At 40.9% G+C, this 25,946-nt stretch overlaps 1 protein-coding gene across 1 annotated transcript; it reads right to left on the bottom strand.

The window, feature by feature from the left end:
• Nucleotides 1-325: 325 nt before the first annotated feature.
• On the bottom strand, nucleotides 326-24,434 carry fes (FES proto-oncogene, tyrosine kinase). Its single transcript, XM_074618949.1, has 18 exons — nucleotides 24,055-24,434; nucleotides 22,347-22,520; nucleotides 20,408-20,504; nucleotides 20,125-20,308; nucleotides 19,035-19,172; nucleotides 18,823-18,942; nucleotides 18,535-18,657; nucleotides 11,095-11,290; nucleotides 9,771-9,851; nucleotides 8,671-8,880; nucleotides 7,638-7,760; nucleotides 7,373-7,426; nucleotides 5,878-5,996; nucleotides 5,608-5,702; nucleotides 5,341-5,464; nucleotides 1,654-1,811; nucleotides 1,406-1,528; nucleotides 326-1,239 (listed from the first exon to the last, which is right to left on the bottom strand). The coding sequence occupies exons 1-18, from the start codon at nucleotides 24,277-24,279 to the stop codon at nucleotides 1,097-1,099; spliced, it is 2,487 nt and encodes an 828-aa protein (XP_074475050.1). The 5' UTR covers nucleotides 24,280-24,434; the 3' UTR covers nucleotides 326-1,096.
• Between the last annotated feature and the right edge of the window lie 1,512 nt (nucleotides 24,435-25,946).

Raw genomic sequence — 25,946 nt, 5'->3', positions numbered from 1 at the left:
ACCCCAAGAGGGAGGATCCTAAAAACCCAACAGGCAACACAGATGGACACAAAAAGCCCACAAGGCTGTTGATTGAAACCTTATTGTCTCGAAGTCTGTGATATGGTTGGCAGCTTCTCATGAGTACGTGTCAGTTTAACACGTCTCTGTGGTTTCTTTGAGACAGACCAAACGGGTATTACCTTTCAACAGTCATTTTAATATAATACAGCACAGTATGTTGTGTTTAGACAAGCTGCTGCTCTTAGGAGGAGGAGGAGGAGGAGGAAGAATGAAAAACAGACACACAAGGCAAGAAGGGAAGAAACAAGACTGCTGCCATCAACTGGTTCACTGATATTTTACATGTCCTTAAAACTCCATTTACAAGCATATTTCCACAACAAAAGTTTAGTTTGAGTTATTTTTCTTTTTCTTTCAGTCTGCATGTATCTGTTTCAGTGTTCAGACTGGACTTTAACATCTTTTCCAACAGAGTCTCACAGCAGTTTGTGAAATAATCACAAAATTTAATCTATTTGATTTGTGTACATAGACACGAATTTCCCTTTTTTTTCTCAGCACAACTTTCAACTACACGTGATGCACGTGTCAATTTCCGCTCCAGTCTTTTCAAAATGAAACTACTTAGTCAGATTTAGGAATAGATTGACTTGGTTAAGCTTAGGCAACCAACTGCTTAGTTAAAACAACATCCGAAGTGTCGTAATTTAAGTACGGAAGTTACATGGCAAATAAATCAACATTCACACAGGGTACGAACACCAGTCTCCTGGGTGAACGGCTTATGTTTTTTGACCCAACCATCCACCCTGACCTCCTCATTATGTGGCGTTCACTGCTCTTTATACTTCCCGGTTCACAATTACGTGGATTACATACAAATTGATTTCATGCTGACCATCACGAAAAATAATGGGAAATTAGTGTCTTTGTACACAAATCAATACATTCAATTTTGTGACTATTTCAAGAACTGCTGTGCGACTGGGCTGTCTTTTGTGAAGGAAAAAAAAATGGAAAATTACAAAACAAATCAAACGGACAGAAGAAAATAAACTTAATCTACAGTACATGTCCAATCAACAGGCTTGTATCATGTAATTTTGTTGTATATGGCACCGAGCTCCGCCCGAAGTTTCTTGAAAGACGGTCTATTTCTGGCCTCGTGCTGCCAGCAGCTGTTCATAATCCTGGAGATTTCCACGGGGCAGCCGTGTGGAGCGGGCATACGGTATCCTGAAACACATCACAGGTATACGTCTAAACATCAATCAATCAAATCATTTTAGCACACTGAACACATTATCTGAAACGTGGGATTCAGAAAACGCATCAGTGTCAGATTCAGGCACAATGAAGGAGCATCTGAACACAGTGACACTCAGCTTATTTAGCCCTTCACCTTTCTCCACCTCGTCTCGCGTCTGTTGGTTGGTCATGCTCGTGTAGGGCGTCATTCCCATGGAGAATGTCTCCCACAGTAAGACTCCAAAGCTCCAGACATCACTCTCTGTGGTATAACGACCTCAAAAAACCAGCAGGGGGCAGCATTAGCAAAGGCACAGGCACATTTTTAATTGACTACTACTGGCAGAGAGAAACAAGAGTGTGTCTGGTTGTGACTGCAGGGCAGAAACAGTTGTGTCTCACCATAGTACAGGGCCTCAGGAGCCGTCCATTTGACAGGGATCTGTCTGAGGCCGCCCTCTGCAGAGTAGACACCATCATCTTGCTGACGGGACATCCCGAAGTCGCTGATCTTCACCACGTTGTGCTCTGCAACCAGACAGTTTCTCGCTGCCAGGTCCCTTAAAGGGGGGAAAGATGTACAGTAAGAGGGATGAATGTAGGCCTGATGAAAGATGGATACAGAGGAGACACAAAAGCACCATGTTCTGTATGAAAAAAATGAGATACAGCGCGAGAACAGAGGGGACTTAAAGGAGTGAGAGAACAGGCGTTCTTGTCATGTCTCTAGTGTTGCATGTGAGGCAGCTTGACATGCAGCGTTACAGGCTGAGCAGCTATACCAGCAGCCTGCTCTGATCTGTCCCCGCTGGGCAAACCGCACAGTGCTCCTGTAATGAGCCGGGTGTCACAACCTCATGTCTTCTCCGGAGCACCGACAACCTCAACTGATGTCTCACCCACAGTCGCTCCCACTCATCTGATCCCCTAAAACACTACAGTTCCATTTCACGTTGCAGCATTTCAAACAGTTTCACAACATATTCTTGGTATCAGCTTTTTCTCATTTTTTCTTTTAATAAATGCTTTGAAAGCGATTTTGTAGATTACGTAGAAAACCCCATGTTTTTGATCTTTATAATCAGTTCCTGCTCACTTTGAGATCCACAGTCTTAAGAGGTTGTGAGCCAGTTTTTCCTCTCGGCTTGTACAAAATGTTCAAAAAGAACACATCACAGCCATTTCAGCATCCCTGCATTTCCTCTCTGTCTCTTTTACAGCTCATTTAAAAATTTAATCACCAGTGTACAAGAGCGTACGAGGCTCTGAATGGTTTAACACCTCCATATTAAGCTGGATGTCTCTCCTTCAATACAGCTAACAGTTAGGACAAAGAGAGGCAGCCTTTTCTTGTAATGGACCTATGAATCAACCAAAAAGATTTGAAGTTTGAGTTCGAAGATGGGTGTGATCTGAGCACGGGGGCCAGAAGTAGGGGGGTAGGAAGTGGGGAAGGGGACATTGGCGTTGTGGCTGGTGTGATCCCATTACAAGATGGTCTCTAGTATTGTTTTAAAGGAACAGTGTGTAACATTTAGGGGGATTTATTGGCAGAAATGGAATATAATTGTAATAACTATGTTTTCATTAGTGTATAAATCCCCTGATAATAAGAATCGTTGTGTTTTCGTTAGCTTAAAATGAGCCCTTTATATCTACATAAGGAGCGGGTCCTCTCCACGGACAAACCACTATGTTAACTTTTCTTGCCTGGGCTGGAGTTGATAACGTTACTCCAGTTAACCCCCGTCACTCCACTCAGCCGCCAGATAATAAGACACAGAAAACCTCTGTTGGTCTTGAGGAGCTGCAGCATTTATTTCTTCCACTGAACATTCACTTGATATTCTCAAAGCTAAACTAACTCTGTCTTCTGCTCCACTAGCTCACCTTGTAGCTCACACACATTCGCCACCGCTCTCTACCTTTTACTTCACCACTCACTTTCCACGTACACACACACTCTATGCACTGACACTGCTCCAAATGACCTACGCAACTCTTACAACAACTGGCTCTAGAGAGGTGCAATCACGTTTTCACGTCGGCCACCGTAGTTCTCCAACACGCTTGGCACACGGAAGAGGTTACAATCTGTAACCTCAACGCTAGATGCCGCCAGATGTTACATACTGTACCTTTAACCTTTTACTCTGCTTTATTTGTTTGTTTGTTTGTTTATACTGTTTGTTGATTTTAAAGTGTTTTTTTCAAACTTTTATTTGTTTAAATGTTTTAAATGTGTTTTTAATTAAACTTTATGTAAAAGCTTAATTTTATATATGAAAGTTGCTATACAAATGAAGGTTTTTTATGAAGAGAAATTAGCAATTAATGAACAGATAATCTTGATATGCATATGTACTTCAGGTTGTGGTTGCATTTAACCACCTATGAGGATCCTGAGTCATATCAACAGGACAGTCGAGGCTCTTTTCTTCAAGACAGCAGTCACTACCCATCTTCCACCACACATTGGCACTTACTCATGTTTAATCTCTTAAAAAACTTATAAAAACTGCACTGTTGCTCCCTGAAAACGCTTTTAGGGGTTCATTTGGTATAGTTCCAGTTTCTGGGGACATTTAGCTTCCTTTTGAGTTTGAATGCACTTATTGTAAGTTGCTTTGGATGAACGTGTCTGCCAAATGAATGTAATGTATTGCGCTGCTGAATTAATGGTTGAGCTGTCTTTTTAATGTAAGTGAAAAAGAAAGAGTAGGTCAGCCAACGGAGCATGTTTCCAGCTTCCTCTTCAAGGACACAACACAACACATCCGTTATTTAAGAAAACTTTTTATCCTTCACTTTCAATCGACTGCAACATCAGCATATGGGGAAGTTCTGCGGGGAAAGTGCAGTTTTGTTAACAGTTGGATGGCGTAAATGTTAGGGAAGTAAATTGTGTTTCATTATTATGCATCATAAAGGCTGCAGATGCCTGCGGCTTGTTCCACGCTTGTTATTGTGGAAATCACATCATCCTTTATGTAAAATGCATTAACGCAATCGACCATTTGGAGGTTGTAGCGGGCTCAGTTTTAAATCTAGAGAGGAGATATCATATGTATATGAAGGTATCATATGAAACTAGAAAAACCTAAGGAATCCATTGGTACCAACCATGTCATAGTAGTGTGTCGCGGAAGAGGCTAAATAACGCTTCAAACTATCAAAAAATTTTGGCGAGGAAAAACTGGCATGGCCATTTTCAAAGGGGTCCCTTGACTCCTGACCTCAAGATATTTCAATGAAAATGGGTTCTATGGGTACCCACGAGTCTCCCCTTTACAGACTTTATGATAATAATAATAAAAAATGTAGTTTTGGGGCAAGTCATAGTCAAGTCAGCACACTGACACACTGAAAGCTGTTGTTGCCTGTTGGGCTGCAGTTTGCCATGTTATGATTTGAACATATTTTTTATGTTAAATGCAGTACCTGCAGAGGGTTTCTGGACAATATTTGTCATTGTTTTGTGTTGGTAATTGATTTCCAGCAATGAATATATAAATACATTTGCATAAAGCAGCATATTTGCCCACTCCCATGTTGATAAGAGTATTAAATACTTGACAAATCTGCCTTTAAGGTACATTTTGAACAAATGAAAAATGTTAATCCCGATAATCATGGACAATCATCCAGATTAAATATTTTATTCGATGGACAGCCGTAGTCAGTTTGTATTTTTGTTTTGTTACTCATATTTTGTTATGTCTTTGATTATTTATGTGTATATGAAAATATATTTTCAATATGAAGCATTGTGTAAGTTCAGGCAGAGGACTGACATTTCGCTTCTATAAGTCGATTAGCATTACTTGGTTCATTCCTGCTTTACTCTGAGCAGCAGGTCACTAAAAAGGTCTGAAAAGTCATTACATACAACGAGAAAGTCCCCAAGTTGGCAGCACTGTGTGCGTGTAATATCCACTACATTTAACTAGTCCGTCTTTGGGGACAGAGGATCGTCCAGGGTGGGCAAAGGTGACTCACTGGCCGGGCCTGGCCCCCCAATACCCGTCCATGCCGCCGGGACTGATATCATATCATATTGTACAAATGTTGATTTATTGATTGACCAACCTGTGGATACATTTCTTGCTCTCCAGGAACGTCATGCCAGATGCTACATTTTCTGTCATTTTGACCAACATCTTAGGCTTCAGACTGTCACTCTCGTGCCGTAAGAAGGAAAGAAAATCACCACCTTAAGAAACGTGTACGTACACACACACATATACACACACATATTGAGAAAGTGATGATTGAGGAACAAAGCGAGGAAGCAATAACGTGAGAATGAAGCTCAAAGCTGTTGGGTAAATAAAGGTCTAACAGGGTCATGTTTACCTTGAACCAGCTCCATGATGATGTAGATGGGCTGTTTCTGAGTGCACACTCCGATCAGCTTCACTATGTTAGGATGGTCGTACTGCTTCAGGATCCTGGACAGCACAGGAGAGGAGGGGTGTGTATGTGTGCGTGCCTGTGTGTATGTGTGTGTGTGTGTGTGTGCGCGTGTGTGTGTGTGTGTGTGTGTGTGTGTGTGTGTGTGTGTGTGTGTGTGTGTGTGTGTGTGTGTGTGTGTGTGTGTGTGTGTGTGTGTGTGTGTGTACTAACCTGGCTTCCATCAGGAACTTACTCTTGTGCTCTGGGGCCAGGTTCTCTTTACAGGATTTCACCGCTACAGGAGTGTTATCAGAGCGTAAATGCCCACTGTACACTTCTCCAAAGTTACCCTGTGTAATACCAACACCAACATGATCAGTTACAGGTTTTTTTAACTCTCTTTTCTAACCCAGCAGGGAAATATCTAATCCAAAGTTAACAATTTTCCTATACGAACTGTTACCATATGTGCACAAGTTTATGGCAATTTTAGATGAAATGGGAGATAAACATTGTACATCGATTCTTACCACTTTTAAGTATGCAAACTATGGAAACTAAAATTGTCAGGTAAATTTGAAGGATGGGTTAAGAGGAAGGGTATTGGTTGCTGTAACTGTTCCTCAATGTGAGTGAAGGGGGACACAACACAGACCGAGTGGATATCTTCTACAGTTACAAAATCCCCTCTTTTGTATTTCCAAGGACAGTGTTGCTGAGCCAGCAGAGTGATAGTAACACAAAGTACTGTAGGAAGTTTGTACTAAAAAGACTAGTAACTTTGGAAGATACAAACTTTATTTGTTGAAGCCTCATATACAGTAGATTTACTTTCACTTACAATGACATCTCTATAAGACGGGATCTCTTTGCAGCCAGTATGGAGAGGAGAATCCATTACAACGAACAATAAAACTCTAAGTTTCCATATGGGCACGAAAGTTTTAATTTAAGATGTACTTGATGAAATGTGAACCTATCCTTTAAAGTGGTAATAAAGTCTCCAGAGCACCCATGTTGGTTGATTAAGCCAATTATGAAGAGCTGACATCTGGTTATGTCAACTTACAGGCAAAAACTAAATAAATATTACATATACCTTCTTAATATATATATATATATATAAATCTATATATATATAGATATATATATCTATATATATATATCTATATATATATATAGATATATATTAAGCAGGTCTTCCTTCCTTTAACCAAACTTCCCACTAAGTTTTATGCAAATGTGTTCAACATTTTGAAATTTCTGACTCAGAGACCGACCAACACATGGACACACTACTCTTGGCTAACTCTATTAATGAGCGTAATAAAAAACAATGAACAAAAAATATTTTTTGCTGTTTTTCACTTCACTTCTGTTAAAGTCCAGATGTTAAAGGTATTATATGCAGGAATTTTCTAAAAACAAAGTATAGACTTTTGATACAAAAATCAGTCATCAATCATCACTTGCAACCCACTAGAAGTGTGTATTAATCTGCAGAGACCCTGCCTTTTGCCTGTATTTCTCTTTTTGTATTATTTTGCTGTTTTCGGGACGTTTCTGGGCTTCAGCAATAACGTTTCATTTCTCTCTGTCACTGCTTTGTTCTCACTAACGCCGCTCCCTCTCTTCATTCAGTTTGCTCACTCGTTGAGTCGTGCAGGAGGGGGTAAACTTTGAATGCAAGTGACAACTGTTACATATATTATTCAAGTTTACTCACCCGTCCAATTAGGGGTCCCAAGATAATATCATCATGTTCCAGGACCCACTTGTCCTAATGGGGTTAAAAATGAACAATAAGAGATGCATATTATAGTGCTGTTTTAAACTGAGACCAGCAAGGGAGGAGAGAAAAGGAAAAAAGAGAATTTGAAGGAAAAATGGTCAGAAAGAGAGTTTAGGTTTGCAAGTGTGCTCATCTGTGACGACTATGGAAGCACTGTATTTAACAGTTAGTATGTTTAAACTGTGTGTTACAGCGGTACCTTCAGTACAGGTTTCTTCAGCACGATGTCAGACTTCTTGGTGATGTGTTGTTGTGCCGATAGCAGATGATGGATCAGCAGTGGGATACTGTGGAAGCTTTCTCCATCCAGACGGTACAGATTCTACTGACGCAGATAGAAAATCATTTAGGCAAGTGAACCAATGTGCAAACACACAGGAAGCAGAAAAACTTGGCAATATTGTGAAAAAAAGACTTTTAAATTGTTTAAAGGAACAGTGTGTAACATTTCAGGGGATCTATTAGCAGAAATTGAATATATTAATAACTGTTTTCATTAGTGTTTAATCACCTGAAAATAAGAATCGTTGTGTTTTCGTTAGCTTAGAATGAGCCCTTTATATCCACATAGGGATCGGGTCCTCTTCACAGAGTCCGCCATGTTGATCCGCCATGTTTCTACAGTAGCCCAGAACAGACAACCCAAAAACTGACTATAGAGAGAGCCTTACGTGTTTTTATGTTACCTGAAGGCCACCGACATGTTTGTGAAACTGCGGTAACGTGAGCGTGAGAGTGCTAAACCGTGGTACCGCCAGCCGCCGTTTGACCTCTGTTGCTCCTAAAGTAGTGTTATTATGGTAAGGATGGCCTTTGAGCGAGGCAAACGGCGTTACCATGGTTTTGCACTTGGCGGCTGACGTTACCGCAGTCTGGGAAAGGGAGGAGTGAGCGGAGGGGTTCTCAATTGGTTGCAATCTGCAGCCACACTACTAGATGCCACCAAATCCTACACACGGCAGCTTTAAATAACTTGTCTTGTATCCGTGTTTTCACTCCAAACATCTAAACTTGTTTAATTTGCAGAAAATAACCTAAGGTCGCGTCCTCTTAAATAAACAGAATTGGCAAGGAAATAGAACATCTGATTCTTTTTAGCAGTATCAGTGTTCTTGATCATTCAATACTTTGCATACATATTCAAATGTAAAACACATACAGAAACACATAGGGTCTACGTATAATGTAAAATGTCCTTCTACAAAAGTGTTTTACTCTATTGATTTACTTACATCCGTGTACTGAATGAGGAAATGTTTGCAGCATCCTTTCCATTGCACAGAGAGCACAAAACCCTGTTTCTCTTGACTCTTCCTCAACAAGAAGTCTCCATCATTTGTCAGTAGCTGCTGGACCTCCAGTCTGGGAATGGCTCCATGATACCAGTCCTGCTGTTCCACAGGACGATCCATCTCCTGCGCTGGGGTGAGGGCTGGAAGCACCTGGAGGCAGGAAGAGAGAAAAGCAGAATCTTTAAAGCTGACACAAATGGTGAAACAATAAGAAGTGGTGGAGGATGAATTTTAGGATGATTCTGCAGAGAATATATGGAGATACTTCAAAGGGGAGTCTGTAATACTTTAAAGTCTAACCGCACCACCTTCCACGCCTCCGGGGAACCACCGAGTTGGAGAGCGAGAAGTAGTTCACAGTTAAAAAAACAAAACAGCAAATAATTTATTCTTGAAGTCCAGCGCATTATAGACACTAACATTTTATTTGCTCAAGATGATCTTTAACAGCATGTACACAGTGATTTTGATCTTTCTGACAGATTAAAACCTGATGGACTACACATAGCCTTTTTCCTGTTGAGAGTTTGCGTGCAGCACATCTGAGTCATGGCTCCGTCAGACAGGGCTGATAAAACGATGAAATGTAAACAGGCTGCCTGACAAGTAAAAACTTAGTTTTAGGTCAGGCAGCACTTCCAAAGTACTGACTTGACCGACAAAGCTGACCTCATTAAGTCCAACAGTGCTTTCAGGAGCACAAGACCCCAAAGAAAGATCACGTGCGTGAGTGAGCTCAGCCGTGCAGTGGATACACTTCCTCTCAAACATGATGAATTGTTTGTTGTGTGGTTAAAAAAAAGAAAGTACTGCAGTTAACGTTAAGGCCAGGGAGGTGGAAGAGTGAGGAGGGGAAGTGTCCTTCAACTGGAACAAGTGTCCTTTCTTTTAAAATGTCCTTCAACAACACACCGAGAAACAGATATTGTTCTGTGTGTACAATGCGGTGCCAAACACTTTAGTACAACCACTTGTACTCTATCTATCATTGTTCTGTGTGCAATTATTATACTTTGATTGTAATTCAGTGTTTAACTTACCTCAGATTTGGGTTTAAACAGGCCACTCATATTGTTTATGATCCCGTCCATGAGGCGTTTGGAAGAAGTTGGGCTGTGGTGCTGAAAAAAAGAAAAGATACAGAGCACATCATGTTGGTCAGTAAAAATATATTTTAAAAAAACATGTATTTCATCTCTCCACTGATAACCTACTAACAAAATAAAATAAAATAATGCAGAAAAAGTACTTAAAAGATAATAAATAATTATTATAAAATGATTTGATATTATATCTGTTTGGTTAGTCCATTTGGTAGGTGATTATGGGTTGACGTATTATTGATTATTTTGCCACAAGAATAGCTGCTGTGCAAAATATAGGCTAGGTGTGGACTAAGTCACATGAGTTGGGCAATTTTACAGTCACAAGTTGCCTTTGGACTCAACAAAATCAAGCAAGACTAAAAGTCTACAGCCACACTAGCAGCTCTGTGGCGCTGTACTTTGGCACAGCAATGCTAATGTCACCATGCTAACATGCTCACAGTGACAAGGCTAACATGATGGTGTTAAGCAGGTAGCTTATCATTCTTTTACCATGTTCACCATATTAGTTTAATGTGTTAGCATGCTAACAAAGGCTAATATACACAAAGTACAGCTGAGGTTGGATTGTCATTATTTTTGTAGCTATTTGGACATAAACATTCCCAGGGTGCCAAATACTGACATTTTGCCACAAAAGGCACACCTTAGCTCCGGTATGAGACGCACCGGGCTTTCCATTAAAGTAGACCCATCCGGCAATATTTAACGCTCAGAGAAAGTGCTGTGGTGATGTAGTTTAAAGAGCGAAAAGACAAACACAGGGCAGATGGGAGGTGAGGTGGATGGGTCCAACAAACACAGGGCTTTAATCCAGGAGAACGCTGTTTGTGTCCCGTGCGTGAAGTTTCACTTTCACATTACAAACGTAGTAGTTTTTAACCCCAACCATGTTGTTTTTTCCTAAACTTAAGTGGTTTTGTTGCCTAAACCTAAAGTGACGCCAAGGGATATGACAAGCGGCGGTAGCCTATGTGACAAGTTGGGATAAGAATGTGTTGTCATAAACCAAAATATTGTACAATTCAAATTTTAATCTGATGGTGGCGCTCGCTGAAAACTATCCTTTGGGGAACATGAATATCGTCTGTACCAAATTTCTTGGTAATCAATCCAATAGTTGTCAGACATGTCCAAAACTAAAAAAACAAAACTGTAAATCTGCTGGGGGCGCTAGAGGAAAAGTCACCAAAGTCAGTAGGCTTCATCCTCTAATTAGATCAGGAGCTGAAGAAAGACTCTGGTAGAGAGAACATACATTGCTTGTGTTGGACGAAAGTGAGTAATTGTCTGGGTCCAGCTTCAGAGCAGAGGGCGGTTCGTTTGAGCCCAGCTGGTCCAGTTTCTCTTTCAGAAAAAGCCTCTGAACCTCCAGCTTGGCTCTCAGGCCCTGGGCAAGAGCGACATGCTGCCGGCACTCCTCCATCGCATGTCTCTTGCTGAACTGGTAGACCCTGGACAAAGCAGAGAGCAGCAGTATGTCAGGGACGGCAAATTATTTGTGTGGGACCTTTTCAGTGTGAGCAACACAAAGGGGTGCACAAGTCAATAAAACAACACAAGTGAAAACTTAATAGAGACCAGACATCAATATGAAGTCTGTCTGTGCAAATAGGTTTGCAGATGATTCCTATTGACTAAAGCAGTCAATAAGATTCTCTGGCAACAGCTTAGTCAACCTTCATCCCAGATTTTCAGCATGTAGTAAACCTTAAAATTACCCAAGAGTCCTACTGGTGAGGTGAACCAAGACTTCTACAAAACAAATGCTGAGATCCTTACAGCTAAAGTAATAAACACACGGTTCAACAGAACAGGAATGGCTGTTAGAGGGCACCAGGGGAAAAGTTTGCTGTTGCACCCCCACTGACCACTCTAACCTCCCTCTGTGCATTGTGTACCCTGTCGCCTCCAAGTTCCCATTAAGTACAGTGCACACAGTAGGTTATACTTGGCAGCTCCATTATTTGCCCTGGGACACAGAAACCAACTAGTCAGCCGATTAAACTGTTGTCAGGCTATTAAATAGGCGTTATCAGTCACTATAAGCCCCATAGATGTGGGTCTATAAGGGTCTACTACACCCACTAGTAGGTTTTATCATCTGTTCACATGGTAGATCACCGAAAAGGTAAAAAAGAACATGACAGCGACCTCTAGCGACCGTAGTAATTATGACAGGAGCAGAAGTGGAAGTGAGGTGCTGTAGTTTAGACGGGGAAATTGCATATGGGTGGAGGTCAGGGGTGATGGATGGGACACAAAATACAGGGCACCCAGGAGGCCGGGGTTTGAATCCTGTGTGTAACCAGGAATGTGTAGTTGTCTTTGTGTTCACAAGTGTTAAGTTTCACTTTCACTTTTGAAACATAGTTATTTTAAGCCAAAACCCAATGTTTTTTCTTAAACTTAACTAACTGGTTTTGTTTCCTAAACCTAGAGAAGTTGTAGTTGTGTTGCCTAAACCTAAAGAAGTTGTATAGAACAAACTATAGTTTTGTTGCTAAAACTTAAAGAAGCGTTTTTGTTCGAGTTCAAAACGTAATGTCATTAAGTTTTAAAACTTGTTAGAACGTGTTGCTTTTCAGTTTCGCTTTCACTTTTACAACATATTAGGCCCCTAATGACCCATAACTATGGTGCTTTCGCGAACCGATAACGCCTATTTAATGGCCTGATAACAGTCGAATCGGGTGCACTAGTAGTCTAATCCTGCGCTGCAATAATACTGTGTCAGGTGTGTTCGCAAGTGTTCAGGGTTATGTCTAGATGGTAACCCACAATTTTTTAAACTCTCACGAGATGGTTAAGTTTAGGCATTGATCTCGAATAGTTAAGGTTAGGATAGATCATCGGGCACCGAGTCTCGCGAAAGTTTTTACACGTTTTAACATGAATATATATATAATTTATAAACTTTCACTATTTTATTCCTGTATGATTTCAGAGTGATGTGAGTAGGAACCACAGAAGTGAATGCACTCAGTCTTCAACTTCTAAGCTATAAGAGGTCATGCTAGGTCAAACTCATACAGCATGTCACCATTGATTTACAAAATATTTCTTCAAAATACAAACCAAAGGGCAGCGTAACCTCCCCTCACCTCACTAACACCACCACCACCACCATATGTGCTCCCAGCTGCTGTTAAAAGGTATCAACTTTTTGCAAATAAACACATTGTTTCCTGTTGTCCTCCAGGAGCTTGATCACTCCCACAGGACTGTAAACCTCTAACACCTTCAGACAGCCTCATGAACCAAGACAAATGAGGGGATTGTGCTCCATAACTCTGACCATATCGCTGCATTATAATTCATAAGGCACTCACGGCCCCCTGAGACCACAGTAGTTAGGGCCCGAGCACGAAAGTGCCAGGACCCCAACGGTGTCCTGGCACGAAGTGCAAGGAAACCTATTGTTTTTCTAAGGATTATTATTTTTCCGCGCGGAGATTGCCTTTTTGGGACCTTAGCCATCCCCAAAAACTCACCAAAAGTGGAGTATGCGTCAGAACTGGTGGGAAATTCAATGTTCTGGAGTGATTGGGCTCGGGTGTCACCAGTGGGCGAGATAGCGCCCCCTAATGTAGGCAGTTTTTCAGAGAAAGTTTCTTCAATCGTCACGAAATTCAAGTATGTCATTGCTGACGTCCTCATACCTGGATTAAATATTTTTGAGATTTCTTCGGCAAACAGGAAGTCAGCCACCTTGGACTTCCTGCGTTTTTTTTAAATTTACGAACACATGTTTGAGGACTTTTGGATGCACAAAAATTCATGAAACTTTGCACGCACATCCAAACTCGTAATTTCTTCGATTTAGAGGTGACATTTTGCGTGGGCGTGGCATGTCGGCTCTCTAGCGCCCCCTTATGTCTTTTAGCCTTTGAACATGCCTTTGATGCCCTTGGGATACTCGAAAACTCATGAAAGTTGTCAAAAAGATGGACACCTGTGAACTTTACGTGAACGTACAGTTTTTGGGTTCAGCGTGTTTAGTGGGCTCTATAGCGCCCCCTGATGCGTGGAAGGCCGTAGTTTGGTCAAAGTTGATCCTATATTCATAAAATTTGGTAGGTACATCCTGCTCATTATTGCTAACATATTCGTCATCGGGTTTCATTAGCTCCGCCCACCGGGAAGTCGGCCATATTGGAATATGTGCGTTTTTCATGTATTTTATGCATACTTTTACGAACTCCTCCTAGAGAGTTTATCGGATCCGCGTCAAATTTGGGTGGTATAACCCTCCCACTACTGTGATGCTAAATTGCGAAGGGATTTTTGATCGCTCGAACGGTGATATCATACGTCATGTGCGAAGACGCCATTTTGTCACTTTTTAGGTATGAAACTTTGCGATACTCCTCCTAGAGCAGGGGTGCCCAATACGTCGATCGCGATCTACCGGTCGATCGCAAAGGTAGTGTGGGTAGATCGCATGGCATTAAAAAAAATAAAAATAAAAATACTAATAATAATTAAATTTTTTTTTTTTTTTTTTTTTTTTTTTAAATAGACGTCAGCCAACAAATTGCAACACTGTTTCACCTGAACTCATCTGGAGTGGAGGATGAGATTTTGACACTACAAGCTGACATTCAGCTTAAGTCCAGGGCTCATGGACAGTTCTGGAACTTACTCACAGAGGAAAAGTACCTCAACATGAGGAAATGTGCTACCTCCTTGACTGCATTATTCGGCTCCACTTATTTATGCGAGTCAGCCTTTTCCCACATGAAGATTATTAAGTCCAAATGCCGTTCCACCTTGACTGATGATCATTTGGAAGTGTGCTTGAGGCTGGCTATCAGCAGCTACTGTCCGGACTATGCATCCCTGGCTGATTCCATTCAGTGCAAGTCATCAGAGTAAGGTAATGACAAAAAATGTACAGTTATATTGTACAATATGGGTTCATGCAGTTATGCAAGGTACACCAACATATATTGTACATATAAAGAATACTCAATATATTTATAAATAAATATATGTTTTGCATTTTTATAGTAGGTAGATCATTTTGACTTGGTCATTTTATAAGTAGCTCGCATGCTGAAAAAGTGTGTGCACCCCTGTCCTAGAGGATACAAGCGATCCATCTCAAAGTCGGGCAGCAGAATCTCAAGACCTTCATGATACTAAATTGCGAAGCTTTTGTTTTTTCGTGAAACGGCGTTCTTGTGGCGGCGCGTTGAATTTTTTTTTTTTTTTTTTTTTAAAGTTATTTTTTTTGGGAGCATTTTCCATTTTTATTGACAGGACAGTGGATAGAGTCTTGAAAGGGGGGAGAGAGAGAGAGTGGATGCGGAAAGGGCCACAGGCCGGATTCGAACCCCGGGCCGCCGCGGTCAGGACCAAGCCTTAATACATGGACGCCCGCTCTACCAACTGAGCTAACCCAGGCGCCCTCACGCGTCAAATTTTGATGTTTCGTGATGACACAGGAAGCTGTTGTAACTTGACATTACATAGTCCGAACTGCCCCAAATTTCACAAGCTGGATAAGAGTCCTGGCCTGAAGACATATACGTGCCATTATGAGTGAAAGTCATAGCGCCCCCTACAGGAAACAGGAAGTTGTTGTAAATTGACTATACATTGTCCAATCTTCCCCAAATTTGACATGTTTTATAAGAGTCCCAGCATCAAGACGTATACGTTCAATTATGAGTGATAGTCATAGCGCCACCTAAAGGAAACAGGAAGTTGTTAGATTTACGAGCCCAATGTGGCATTATACTTGCATGTGAGCAATCCTTATTGTTGAGCCGTGCCTGAGGAACCTGCTCAATAGAATCAGGTTTTAATCAAATCAAACCATGTCACTAATCTTTCTGACTTAATGGAGTCAACACCGTAGAGTGTGAATAATTCACATCAAAACCAATAAATAACACAGACAATAAGTTTGTCTTTACAGCGTCTTTTCCCATGCGTGAGAATGGGACACACCCAAACTCTGACGTTCGGGTCGATTAGATCGCTCACCCAGTAACGTTGTTGTTTTTCGCTCTTAACTTTGTCACATTTGGTACCCCGTTACATTCATGAAGTCAAAACTGCAGCTAGTTTTGACTTCATGAATGTAACGGGGTACCAAATGACATACTGATATCCTTTTAGTCATGATTATAGGTGATGACAGTACAAAATCTGAAATTACAGGCACCAGAAGCTAATAAAAAAAGTGCAGTGCATTTCTTTTACCTGTAGTCTCTACACCACAAATGCCTACACCTCAGTCTGGGTGTAGGTATGACACTGACAACAGAGAGGTGACAGTGGAGGAGGATCCTAGGGTTCTGCACCCTGCGTTAAAAGCTATGAACACCCACACAGGTGTTTTCAGTTTATTTGGCTGATTACATCTCTGCTCACTGTAATGTATTGACATCTTACTGAGTCTCCTGTCAGCTTTCATTGCACCTGGTAGATGGAGATTTGTGATCTCATGAATTCCACCTTCAACCTGAGCAGAGGTCGGAACCTATTGTTTTTCTGGGGATTATTATTTTTCCGCTGGGAGATCGCGTTTTTGGGACCTTAGCCATCCCCAAAAACTCACCAAAAGTGGAGTATGCGTCAGAACTGGTGGAAAATTCAATGTTCTGGAGTGACTGGGCTCGGGTGTCTCCAGGGGGCTCCATAGCGCCCCCTAACGTACGCAGTTTTTCCGAGAAAGTTTCTTCGATCTTCACGAAATTCAAGTATGTCATTGCTCACGCCCTCATACCTGGATTAAATGTTTTTGAGATATTTTCGGCCAACAGGAAGTCAGCCATGTTGGACTTCCTGCGTGATTTTAAAATTTACGAACGCATATTTGAAGACTTTAGGATGCACAAAAAATTCTGAAACTTTACACGCACATCCAAACTCGTAATTACTTTATTTTAGTGGTGAAATTTTGCTTGGGCGTGGCATGTTGGCTCTCTAGCGCCCCCTTATGTCTTTTAGATTTTGAACATACCTTTAGGTACTCGAAAACTCATGAAATTTGGCAAAATGATAGACACCTGTGAACTTTATGTAAATGTATAGCCATTAGGCTCAGTGTGTTTAGCCGGCTCTTTTGCGCCCCCTAACGCGTTGAAATCGTAACTTTGTCAAAGTTGATCCGATATTCATGAAATTTGGTATGCATATCCCACTCATCATTTCAAACATATTCCTCATTGGGTTTCATTAGCTCCGCCCACCCAGAAGTCGGCCATATTGGATTCCATGTCATTTTTAGCGTTTTATAGGCCGCGTACTTTAACGAACTCCTCCTACAGATTTAATCAGATCGAGTTGAATTTTGGTCAGGACCATCTTAAGACCTTGAGGATGAAAAGTTATTAAAATGGTGAGTTTTCACTTAACGACCTGACCGTGGCGTGGCGGCCATTTTGAGCCATTCGCCATGAAATGGAAAAACTGATATCCGCGTTCCGGTTTCACCTACAAGTACAAAATTTGGTAGACAGATGTAAGATGTGGAGAGAAACAAAAAAGCCTCTTGGAGGTATGCCCAAAACTCAACAGGAAGTCAGCCATATTGAATTTTATGTGCGATTTTGCCCATTTTTCGCCCATTTCTGGGGTTTTTTGTAGGCCGTATACTTTAACGAACTCCTCCTACAGATTTGATCAGATCGAGTTGAAATTTGGTCAGGACCATCTTAAGACCTTGAGGATGAAAAGTTATCAAAATGGTGAGTGTTCACTTAACGACCTGACCGTAGCGTGGCGGCCATTTTGAGCCATTTGCCATGAAACAGGCAGTTATTGTAACTCAACTGTACATAGTCCGATCTGCCCCAAATCTCTCAGGTATGATGGTGGTCCAGTACTGATGACATGTATATGAAAAAATATACTCATAGCCCGGCCCCACGAAGTTAGCCCCGCCCCCTTTCATATCTCATGAACCGTTTATAGTAGAGTCTTGTGGGATGTGTCATATCACTCAGCAGAGAGTGGGTTAACCCTAACTCAACTGTACATAGTTCGATCTGCCCCAAATTTCTCAGGTATGATAAGGGTCTAGTCCTGATTATATGTAAATGCAAAAATATAGTCATAGCCATGCCCCCTACACATTAGCCCCGCCCCCTTTCATAACTCATGAACCGTTTGTCGTAGAGTCTTGTGGGAGGTGTCATATCACTCAGCAGAGAGTGCCTGTTTCATTGGTGAAGGTTATGCCCGCCCCCTACACATTAGCCCCGCCCCCTTTCATAACTCATGATCCGTTTGTCGTAGAGTCTTGTGGGAGGTGTTATATCACTCAGCAGAGAGTGCCTGTTAAGTTGGTGTTGTTATCCCCGCCCCCTACACATTAGCCACGCCCCCTTCATAACTCGTGAACCGCTTGTCGTAGAGCCTTGCGGCAGGCGTCATGGCGCTCGTCAGAGTTTCGGTTTCACGGTGCCCGGCCGCGTCGGTCGGCATCCCGCCAGCATCCCCGACGCGCAAGTAGGGGCGAGGGCCCGTTCATCACTGCTTGCAGCTTTAATTATTAGCTGTTGTTGCCCAGCCAAGAGCACACTGAACTCTCCCGATGGGAACGACTGCCCGCAGAGGCAAACTTCAGTAATTTGTCTTCATGGCTACCAAAGGTTATGTTTTTATTTTGAAACCTCCTCTGTGACCTCTGAATACAACATCAGAGCATCATTGATTGTGCTTGTGTCTGCGATTTGCTCACCTCTGGCCCTTCTTGACACCTTCCCGCTCTGCGTCCAGCTCCAGCTCCAGCTGTTCGACCGAGGTCTGCTGGGATCCCAGAGTCCCAGCCAGATCCAACAGCTCCTCCTCCACCGCGGTCAATCTGGGAGAAGGAGACAGAGAAATAATGTGAGGGGAGGAAGTAATTGATGCAACACTATCAGAGATATAAAAGAACAAGGAGGGCGAGGAAGAGGAAGTAGTTGAGACACTAAAAAAGGAAATTAGTCTTCAGTCATCTGGATGAGATAGTGTCGTTTATTCTCACTTGTGCTGGAGTGTCTCGAGCGTGAGGTCGTTCAGTTCAATCTCTCTGGGATTCAACTGCTCAGTGTCCTCCAGAAGGCTACAATCAAACTCTGCACAAGCAGGAGTCTCCCCGACAGACCTACAAACAGAAACACGCAGTGTCATCGCTCTGCAGGGTTAGTTTCATGATTGCATTGTTGTCATCGGAGGTGAAGGTTTTCCTCAGTCTACCTATTCTGTTGGACGAAGCTCTCATATTCTCTGGGAGGATCGATGGCCGTCAGAGCAGTAGATATCTCCCTGTGGATCCGCACCACTTCATGATGGAGGAGAGTGGAGATGTCGAAATACTCCTGCAGGATCTCCTTTCTGGTTCAGAGTTTCAAGGATGCCAAATGAAAACAGAATAATACAAAGTCAGTGGTTTTAAGGAAACTTTTGTTTTGCAAGTTTTAGCCAAATTCAAACCACAAGTAGAGTACATTATGTTTTTGCTTTTTTCCAAAACACAACATAAGAATTTACAGGTTGGTTTCAGTTAGCAGGTTGATTCATATCAGTGCTCGGAAAATCTACTTTGAGACACTTGCCTGAGATAAGCAAGTAAACATTTAGATGTTTGAATTCTTGTCATATTTTTGTTGTTTCAAGCGGCGCCTGTTTGGCAAACTGAGTTCAAACAAGCGGTGACATCTGAGATCTGACTGTCAAACATTTAAAGGAACATTGTGTAGGATTTAGCAGGATCTATTAGCAGAAATGGAATATAATATTACCAACTACATGTATGTTTTCATTATAATCACCTGAAACTAAGAATGGTTGTGTTTTCGTTAGCTTAGAATGAGCCCTTCATATCTACATAGGGAGCAGGTCCTCTTCTCGGAGTCCACCATGTTGTTCCACCATGTTTCTACAGTAGCCCAGAACGGACAAACCAAACACTGGCTCTAGAGAGAGCATTCCACGTTTTTACGTTACCTGAAGGCCACCGTAGTTCTCCAACACGCTTGGAAAGGGTGTGAACGGGGAGTATTCAGTTGGTTGCAATCTGCAACCTCACCACTAGATGCCACTAAATCCTACACACTGCCCCTATAATGTATTTTGTATACATTTCTGAATGCATAAACAAGGAAAAGTTGTGAAAACTCTCAACTGCATAAACAAATATTGTTAACATAACGCTGATAAATAAAAAAAATACAACTTATTGTTGTGTGTGGATGAATGGAAATCAGAACCTACTAAATGCAAACAGAAAAACAGTAGAACCACTGTAAAGTAATGTCATTCATACACACAAATGTACAGATCTTACAGTATGAGCACCATCTCCTGCTGCAGAGTCTGCAGTGCGCTGAGCAGGGCCGGCTGGATCTGACTGTAGTGGTGCTGATGGTAAACTTGAGCCGCTCGCACAGACAGCACATACTCATTATGCAGCTCGTGGAGTTTCAGGGAAGCCTTTATGTAACGCTCTTTCGCCTTGTCTCGCTCTTTATCTGCACACACACACACACACACACACACATATATACACACGTTATGTCATGAAGGAAACACACATATCAGATGTACACGAGAGTGTGAGTTATGTGCACCTTTATTGGCCTCCTGGTACTTCCTCCTCGCCTGAGCTGCATCTCTCCCTGCCTGTCTGTAGCTGCTCTTCAGCCTCTCCAGCTCTGTGTGGGTCACCTGAGGCAGCAAACAGACACACAAACAGATGGAAAACATTCGGTTCAAGAATGGGCGGAGCTGTCTGTGTGGTTAAAAGCTGTCTCACTGAATAGGGGCACTACATGACACAGGATGTGGACAGCGTTTCACTGCAGAGGAACATGGAACATGAGAGAAGAAGACATAAGAGGAAATGATCTGACCTTTGCTCGGCTGCCGGTGTTAATACTTCAAAACCTCCACCCGATAGCATGTCTGACATGGTTGTTCACACACACAAGATAAAATATATCTATAGCACCACACGGTGATTCACACGAAACCAAAGTCGTCGTCTGCACAATAAGAAAATTAAAATACAACAAACAAACTGCCTGCTAGACGGCCAAGCGGCGACCCAGTATGGATCACTGAAAATGAACACATCATTTCCCTGATGTAATTGGGTAATAAAACCAGTGTGGAGCAGCCAACAGTTTGAGATTGCATCAAAATGCATTTGCACACACTCTTTCCAGTCTATTGAACCTCATTTCATTTGACTGCTGTCTATTTATAATGCTGCGGCTGCCATGCTCATCTGCATGTCATGATGACTCGAGAAAAAACAACAACAACTTCTGCCTTCTTTCTAATGAGACTCTTGCCACATAATGTAAATACTCTACCACTATGACTTTTATTGTACACATCATGTCAATATGTTTGCTGGAGCGTCCAGAGAAAGGACCAGGTAGTGGTAATGATGACATTGTCGGTAACACTTAATTTTACAGGTCCGCAAATTTGATGGTAATTATGTGATAATTAGCAAGTAAACTATTTGAAATTTCTTTGGAATTACCGCCAAATTACCCAAATATTTACCTCACAATATTCGGGAAATTACTTTATTATAAACATTATTTAATAATTATATTCCGCTATTTCCCAATAGCTGGTAATTTATTTAATACATTTACAGGAAAACAATACAAAGTTAATTTATATGCTTTATTTCCATGTCTGCTGATGAATAGATAATAATTAGCAAATACCTTATCTGAAATTTCTTTAAAAACTCCCTGAATCATTACATTAGCTACCAGGTTACATTTGTGTAACAATAAGTCACACAATGGTGAGATTTCTGCCTGATCAGAAGTGTCTTCTATTTTGGTTTTCCACCTCTGATGAAGAGCAGCACACAGCCGCTTCTCAAGCCTAAGGGCCCTATTTTAACCATTATATGCTAAAATAGCATTTAATGGTTAAATAATGTTTATAATAAAGTAATTTTCAATCAATTTAAGGTAAATATTGGGGGAATTTGGTGCTAATTCCAAAGAAATTTCAAATAGGTTACTTGCTAATTATCACTTAATTACCATGAAATTTGCGGACCTGTAAAATGAATTGTTACCACGTTGTCTTTGACATTAACACTGAACTCTTGAACAAAATAAACTCTTTGCTGTTTCAAAAGTCCAACAGCGGTTGCAAAATAAAGGAAGTATTGCTTCATAACAAGTGAGATATGGATGGTCATTTTTAGGTATACTATCACTTAGAATGCAAAAAAGTAAATGTACAAAAGTGAAATATAACTTCAGCAGTATCAGTTCATGGACCGCTGCAAGTCACTCATCTATGCACCAACACTATCTTCCTTTAACAATATACGCTAGACATTTTTGTTTAGTTTGGCTTTTTGCGTATGTGTGTCAATAATCAAAATTTAATACCTAAAAACATCAACAGCTTATTTTCAGCAGTGAAATCTGACTGTACAAAGGTGGTTCAGCGGCCTTTTGGCGTGAAGGTACCAGTCTGTAAGCAGTGGTGTATTTATGTGTGTGTGTGTGTGTGTTGGTCACACACCTTGCTGAGCTCCTGCCTCAGCAGGCTCCACTGCTCTGCGAAGGTTTTGCGTAGCTGCTGTTTGTCTCTGATGAGCAGCGTCAGTTTGCTGATGGGACCATCCAGCAGATCCTCAGAGCGCTTCTTCATCAGCTGACTGAGGACGTCCGTCTGAGAGACCATCACTCCCCACGACTGACACACACAGGGGGCAAAGGTCAGGGGTCATTCAAACAAGAGAACAACAGTCCTCCACATGTTTTAACTTCCGTTTGGATCTGGATTTGTTTGTTTGTTTGTTTCAATGCATTTTGATGAAAGTCAGACCGTGGGCCAAAAACAAATTTATGTTTTATGTTCATAACTCCTCAACTGTGAGCTGCAGAAATAAAATATGTTTTTGTTTGATTTTGTTGGTCCAACCTGCACCTCTATATGTTGTCCACCTACGTACATTCATTATCCCCTATTTTGATTTGTTTTTCTTTTTACAAAATTCTGTCACCATTCCACTAATTATTTTTATCCAACCTTTGCAATCTTTGGTGACACCCAAAAATATTTTTTTCATTTTCTGTTTATGTCACAATACTTCTAAATGAAGCATTATTATTATGAATAATAATAAAGTAAAATCATAATAATATTTGACTTAGTATGCAATAATTCAAGAAAGCCTTCGGCAATTGACCAAATTTAGGATCAATTCTGAGCAAATTACAAAACTTTTTGCATTATTATAAAACCTTTGCCATTTGACCTACAGGTAGCACTACAGCAGTATGACACATTTCACTGGTTGTAACTTGGTCGCCATGAGTCTGACATCCATGATCAGATCTACTGTTGATCTGAATTAATGCAGATTAAAAACTTCTGAACATTTTCCTTTTATTTAAGTATCAAATGGATTGGAGAATTGTGCCGCTCTATTGGTGGTATACCGTAGACGTATGTGCTCTTTCAGTGTTTTCTTATTTGGATTTAAGAACATATTTAAACATTTAGATCATTTAAAACTATGATAACTAGGATAAAAAAGGTTTAGGTCAGGGTTATTGGTAACAATGCCTTCAGCAAAAACTCTCATAATTGTATTTATTAAATCAGATAATTATTAATTTCTTACACTGCACTGTAACTTTTGTTCTTGTATTTGTTTTACCGGTCTTATTCTATTTCAGCTTGTTTTTATTTTCTATTCTCTTGGCTTTTTAATGAACTTGTCTCGATGTTTTACGTAAAGCGCTTTGAATTTCCTTGTTACTGAAATGTGCTATATATATATATATATATATATCAAAGAAATTAATTGTATTTTGCATTTTGCACCCAACCGCACACAATGACCTTCGAATAGATGGGTGTTTTTTGGACGTTTTTTAAAGCTCTGAAAATAAAACACATTTGTGTTTTATTTTCAGAGAGACAGCAAAAAAAGGAAACTTCTGATTAGGGAAGTACTTTTCCCCAATATGACCTCACATGAGTGTATAATTCTGTCAGATATTTCAGTTCATCTGCACTTTTTGTTGCACAAATAATTAAATAGAAGGACTTTTTGGGTGGATGGAGGCAAGTCTATTTCAACTCTTTATATGGAAGTACTGATGTGCAACCTCACCTTCATTAAGTCACACACTTTGTGCATTACACAGTGGCTTTCTTCCACCTGAATGACTGGTGATCAGTTGATGATTCAGCTGTAGAGTAATCTATAAGACCTCACCTTGTTGAGCTGGCTGATGTAGTCCTGTCCTGCACCAGGCTGAGGCCGGTCCAGCTTCTCCACCATGGCAGCCATGTGGTGCAGCTGCACTGAAAACTCTCGCTCACTCTTCGCTCGGTGACCCATCCACTTCTTCATGACCTCCATCAGGTGAAGCTCTGAGTCCAGCAGCCGCATGACAGCTGCATGTGCCTGGGGGCACCTCAGGTCCTCCGCAAAACCCATCTCTGAATATTCAAACTCTGCTCCCTGCCCAGTATTAGTTGTCAACAGTAAGTCCTGCAACACCTTTGTGTTCTCATGAGTTGGACAGAAACAGAGGTGTGAGCCGAAGCAGCTGCGGACGGCCAAAAGTAGCTCTTTCTCTGTGGCCAAAAAAGGGGCTTTCACTTCCCTGTGAGAACCAGAAAGTGTACAGCGGTTCATGTGAGGCATCACTTCCTCATGTCTGTTTGAATGTTGTTCTTGTAATTGTAATTTTGCTTTCAATTTAGGAACAACTTTAGTTGCACAATAACACCAAAACATTCCGTTGTTACAAACGCATAAAATACCAAAATAAAATGCAGAAGCTCATAACTTCTCTACATGTTAGCTTATGGCCACTAATGCTCATCCTTATCTATGTGTACATCAGATATTTTTAAGACTAGAATATAACTAAAAACATTTACTCAACTACTGGACTACTGTACAATTTTGAGGTACTTTTACTTAAGTATTTATACTTTACTGCATTTCAGAGGCAAATATTGTACTTTTTATGTCACTACTTCTATTTTACTGCTGCAGTTACGTATTTGCTGATTCTGAGTTTGATGTACATAGATTAAACTACCCAGCTTCAACCAATTACAACAGTAAAATGATGCTTACACATCAGTGCAACGGTAATAATAGTTCAGTACAACGATACAACATTATACCACTCACAGGAGCCATTTCTCTTTTAATGCTTTCAGTACACCTGGCTGTAAATGAGTTTTGAATACAGGACTTTTGTATTAGTACTTTTACTTAAGTATATGATCTGAATACTTCTTTCACCACTGAATATTTTCATTTTTTACAGTGAAAGTGCTTTTAATGTCTTGATGTAAGTAACAAATGTCCATATGAGCAGCGGGTGAGCAGATTATTCAGGTGGCATCAGTGACCTAAAGGCCTGATGGGGACAGGTGCAGGTTTACTGTAACTAACATGGGGAGAAAATAATTAAAATATATTGTCCAATGCTATTTCACTTTGAGGAATGACCAGTGTGTTGAAACCTTCTCTGGGTGTTTTTTTTAAGTATACTGCTTATCACTTTTAGACCACAGCAGACCGTAAAAAACGCTGATGGTGTTTGTTGCATAAAATACATTTTAAAAATTGTTTCATTTTCTTTTTACCACAGCGTGAACCAAGTCTCACTTCATTACTTGTATTTATGACTTGGTTGGTGTTGGATGCCACCTCTCTGCTGTAAACTCATTGGTTTAATTACACCAGCCATACATCATCAAGTACACTCATTATGCAGAATGAGAAGTAGAAGAAGGGACAAAAATACACAGAACAATGCAGCGCAGATCAAACTAGTTTTACAGACCGCGGAGGAAATATCTGCTTTCATGTTTGGGTGCAGTGTCTACAAAAGAGATGCACGGTACAGCCAACTATACATAGAAGCAACAGAGACACACTGTACTGGACGATGTCCAAATGTCACTGTTATAGTTGACTACATGATTTATGTTGAAGGAAACTATTTTCCATAACTGCAGTTCCAGTAGAGGTATAGGCTACGTATAGGCCTACTTAATTTATGTATTTCTATTTTCTGCTACTTTATTCTTCTTCTATTCAGACACTGCTTTTGATTCCTGGTGAAACTCAGCAGAGAAACT

Source organism: Sebastes fasciatus, chromosome 2, assembly GCF_043250625.1.
Source record: "Sebastes fasciatus isolate fSebFas1 chromosome 2, fSebFas1.pri, whole genome shotgun sequence".
In the NCBI taxonomy this organism is placed as follows: domain Eukaryota; kingdom Metazoa; phylum Chordata; class Actinopteri; order Perciformes; family Sebastidae; genus Sebastes; species Sebastes fasciatus.
Note: the sequence above shows the minus strand (reverse complement) of the source record. Positions and strands in the feature narration are given on the sequence as shown.

Excerpts from the sequence above, each read along its gene's own strand:
- fes (XM_074618949.1), bottom strand. The coding sequence starts at position 24,279 with ATGGGTTTTGCGGAGGACCTGAGGTGCCCCCAGGCACATGCAGCTGTC. Across the intron at positions 18,943-19,034 it reads AGCTTCGTCCAACAGAATAG|GTCTGTCGGGGAGACTCCTG; the intron begins GTAGACTGAGGA and ends TTCTGTTTGTAG. Across the intron at positions 1,812-5,340 it reads AGCAAGAAATGTATCCACAG|GGACCTGGCAGCGAGAAACT; the intron begins GTTGGTCAATCA and ends CCCCCCTTTAAG.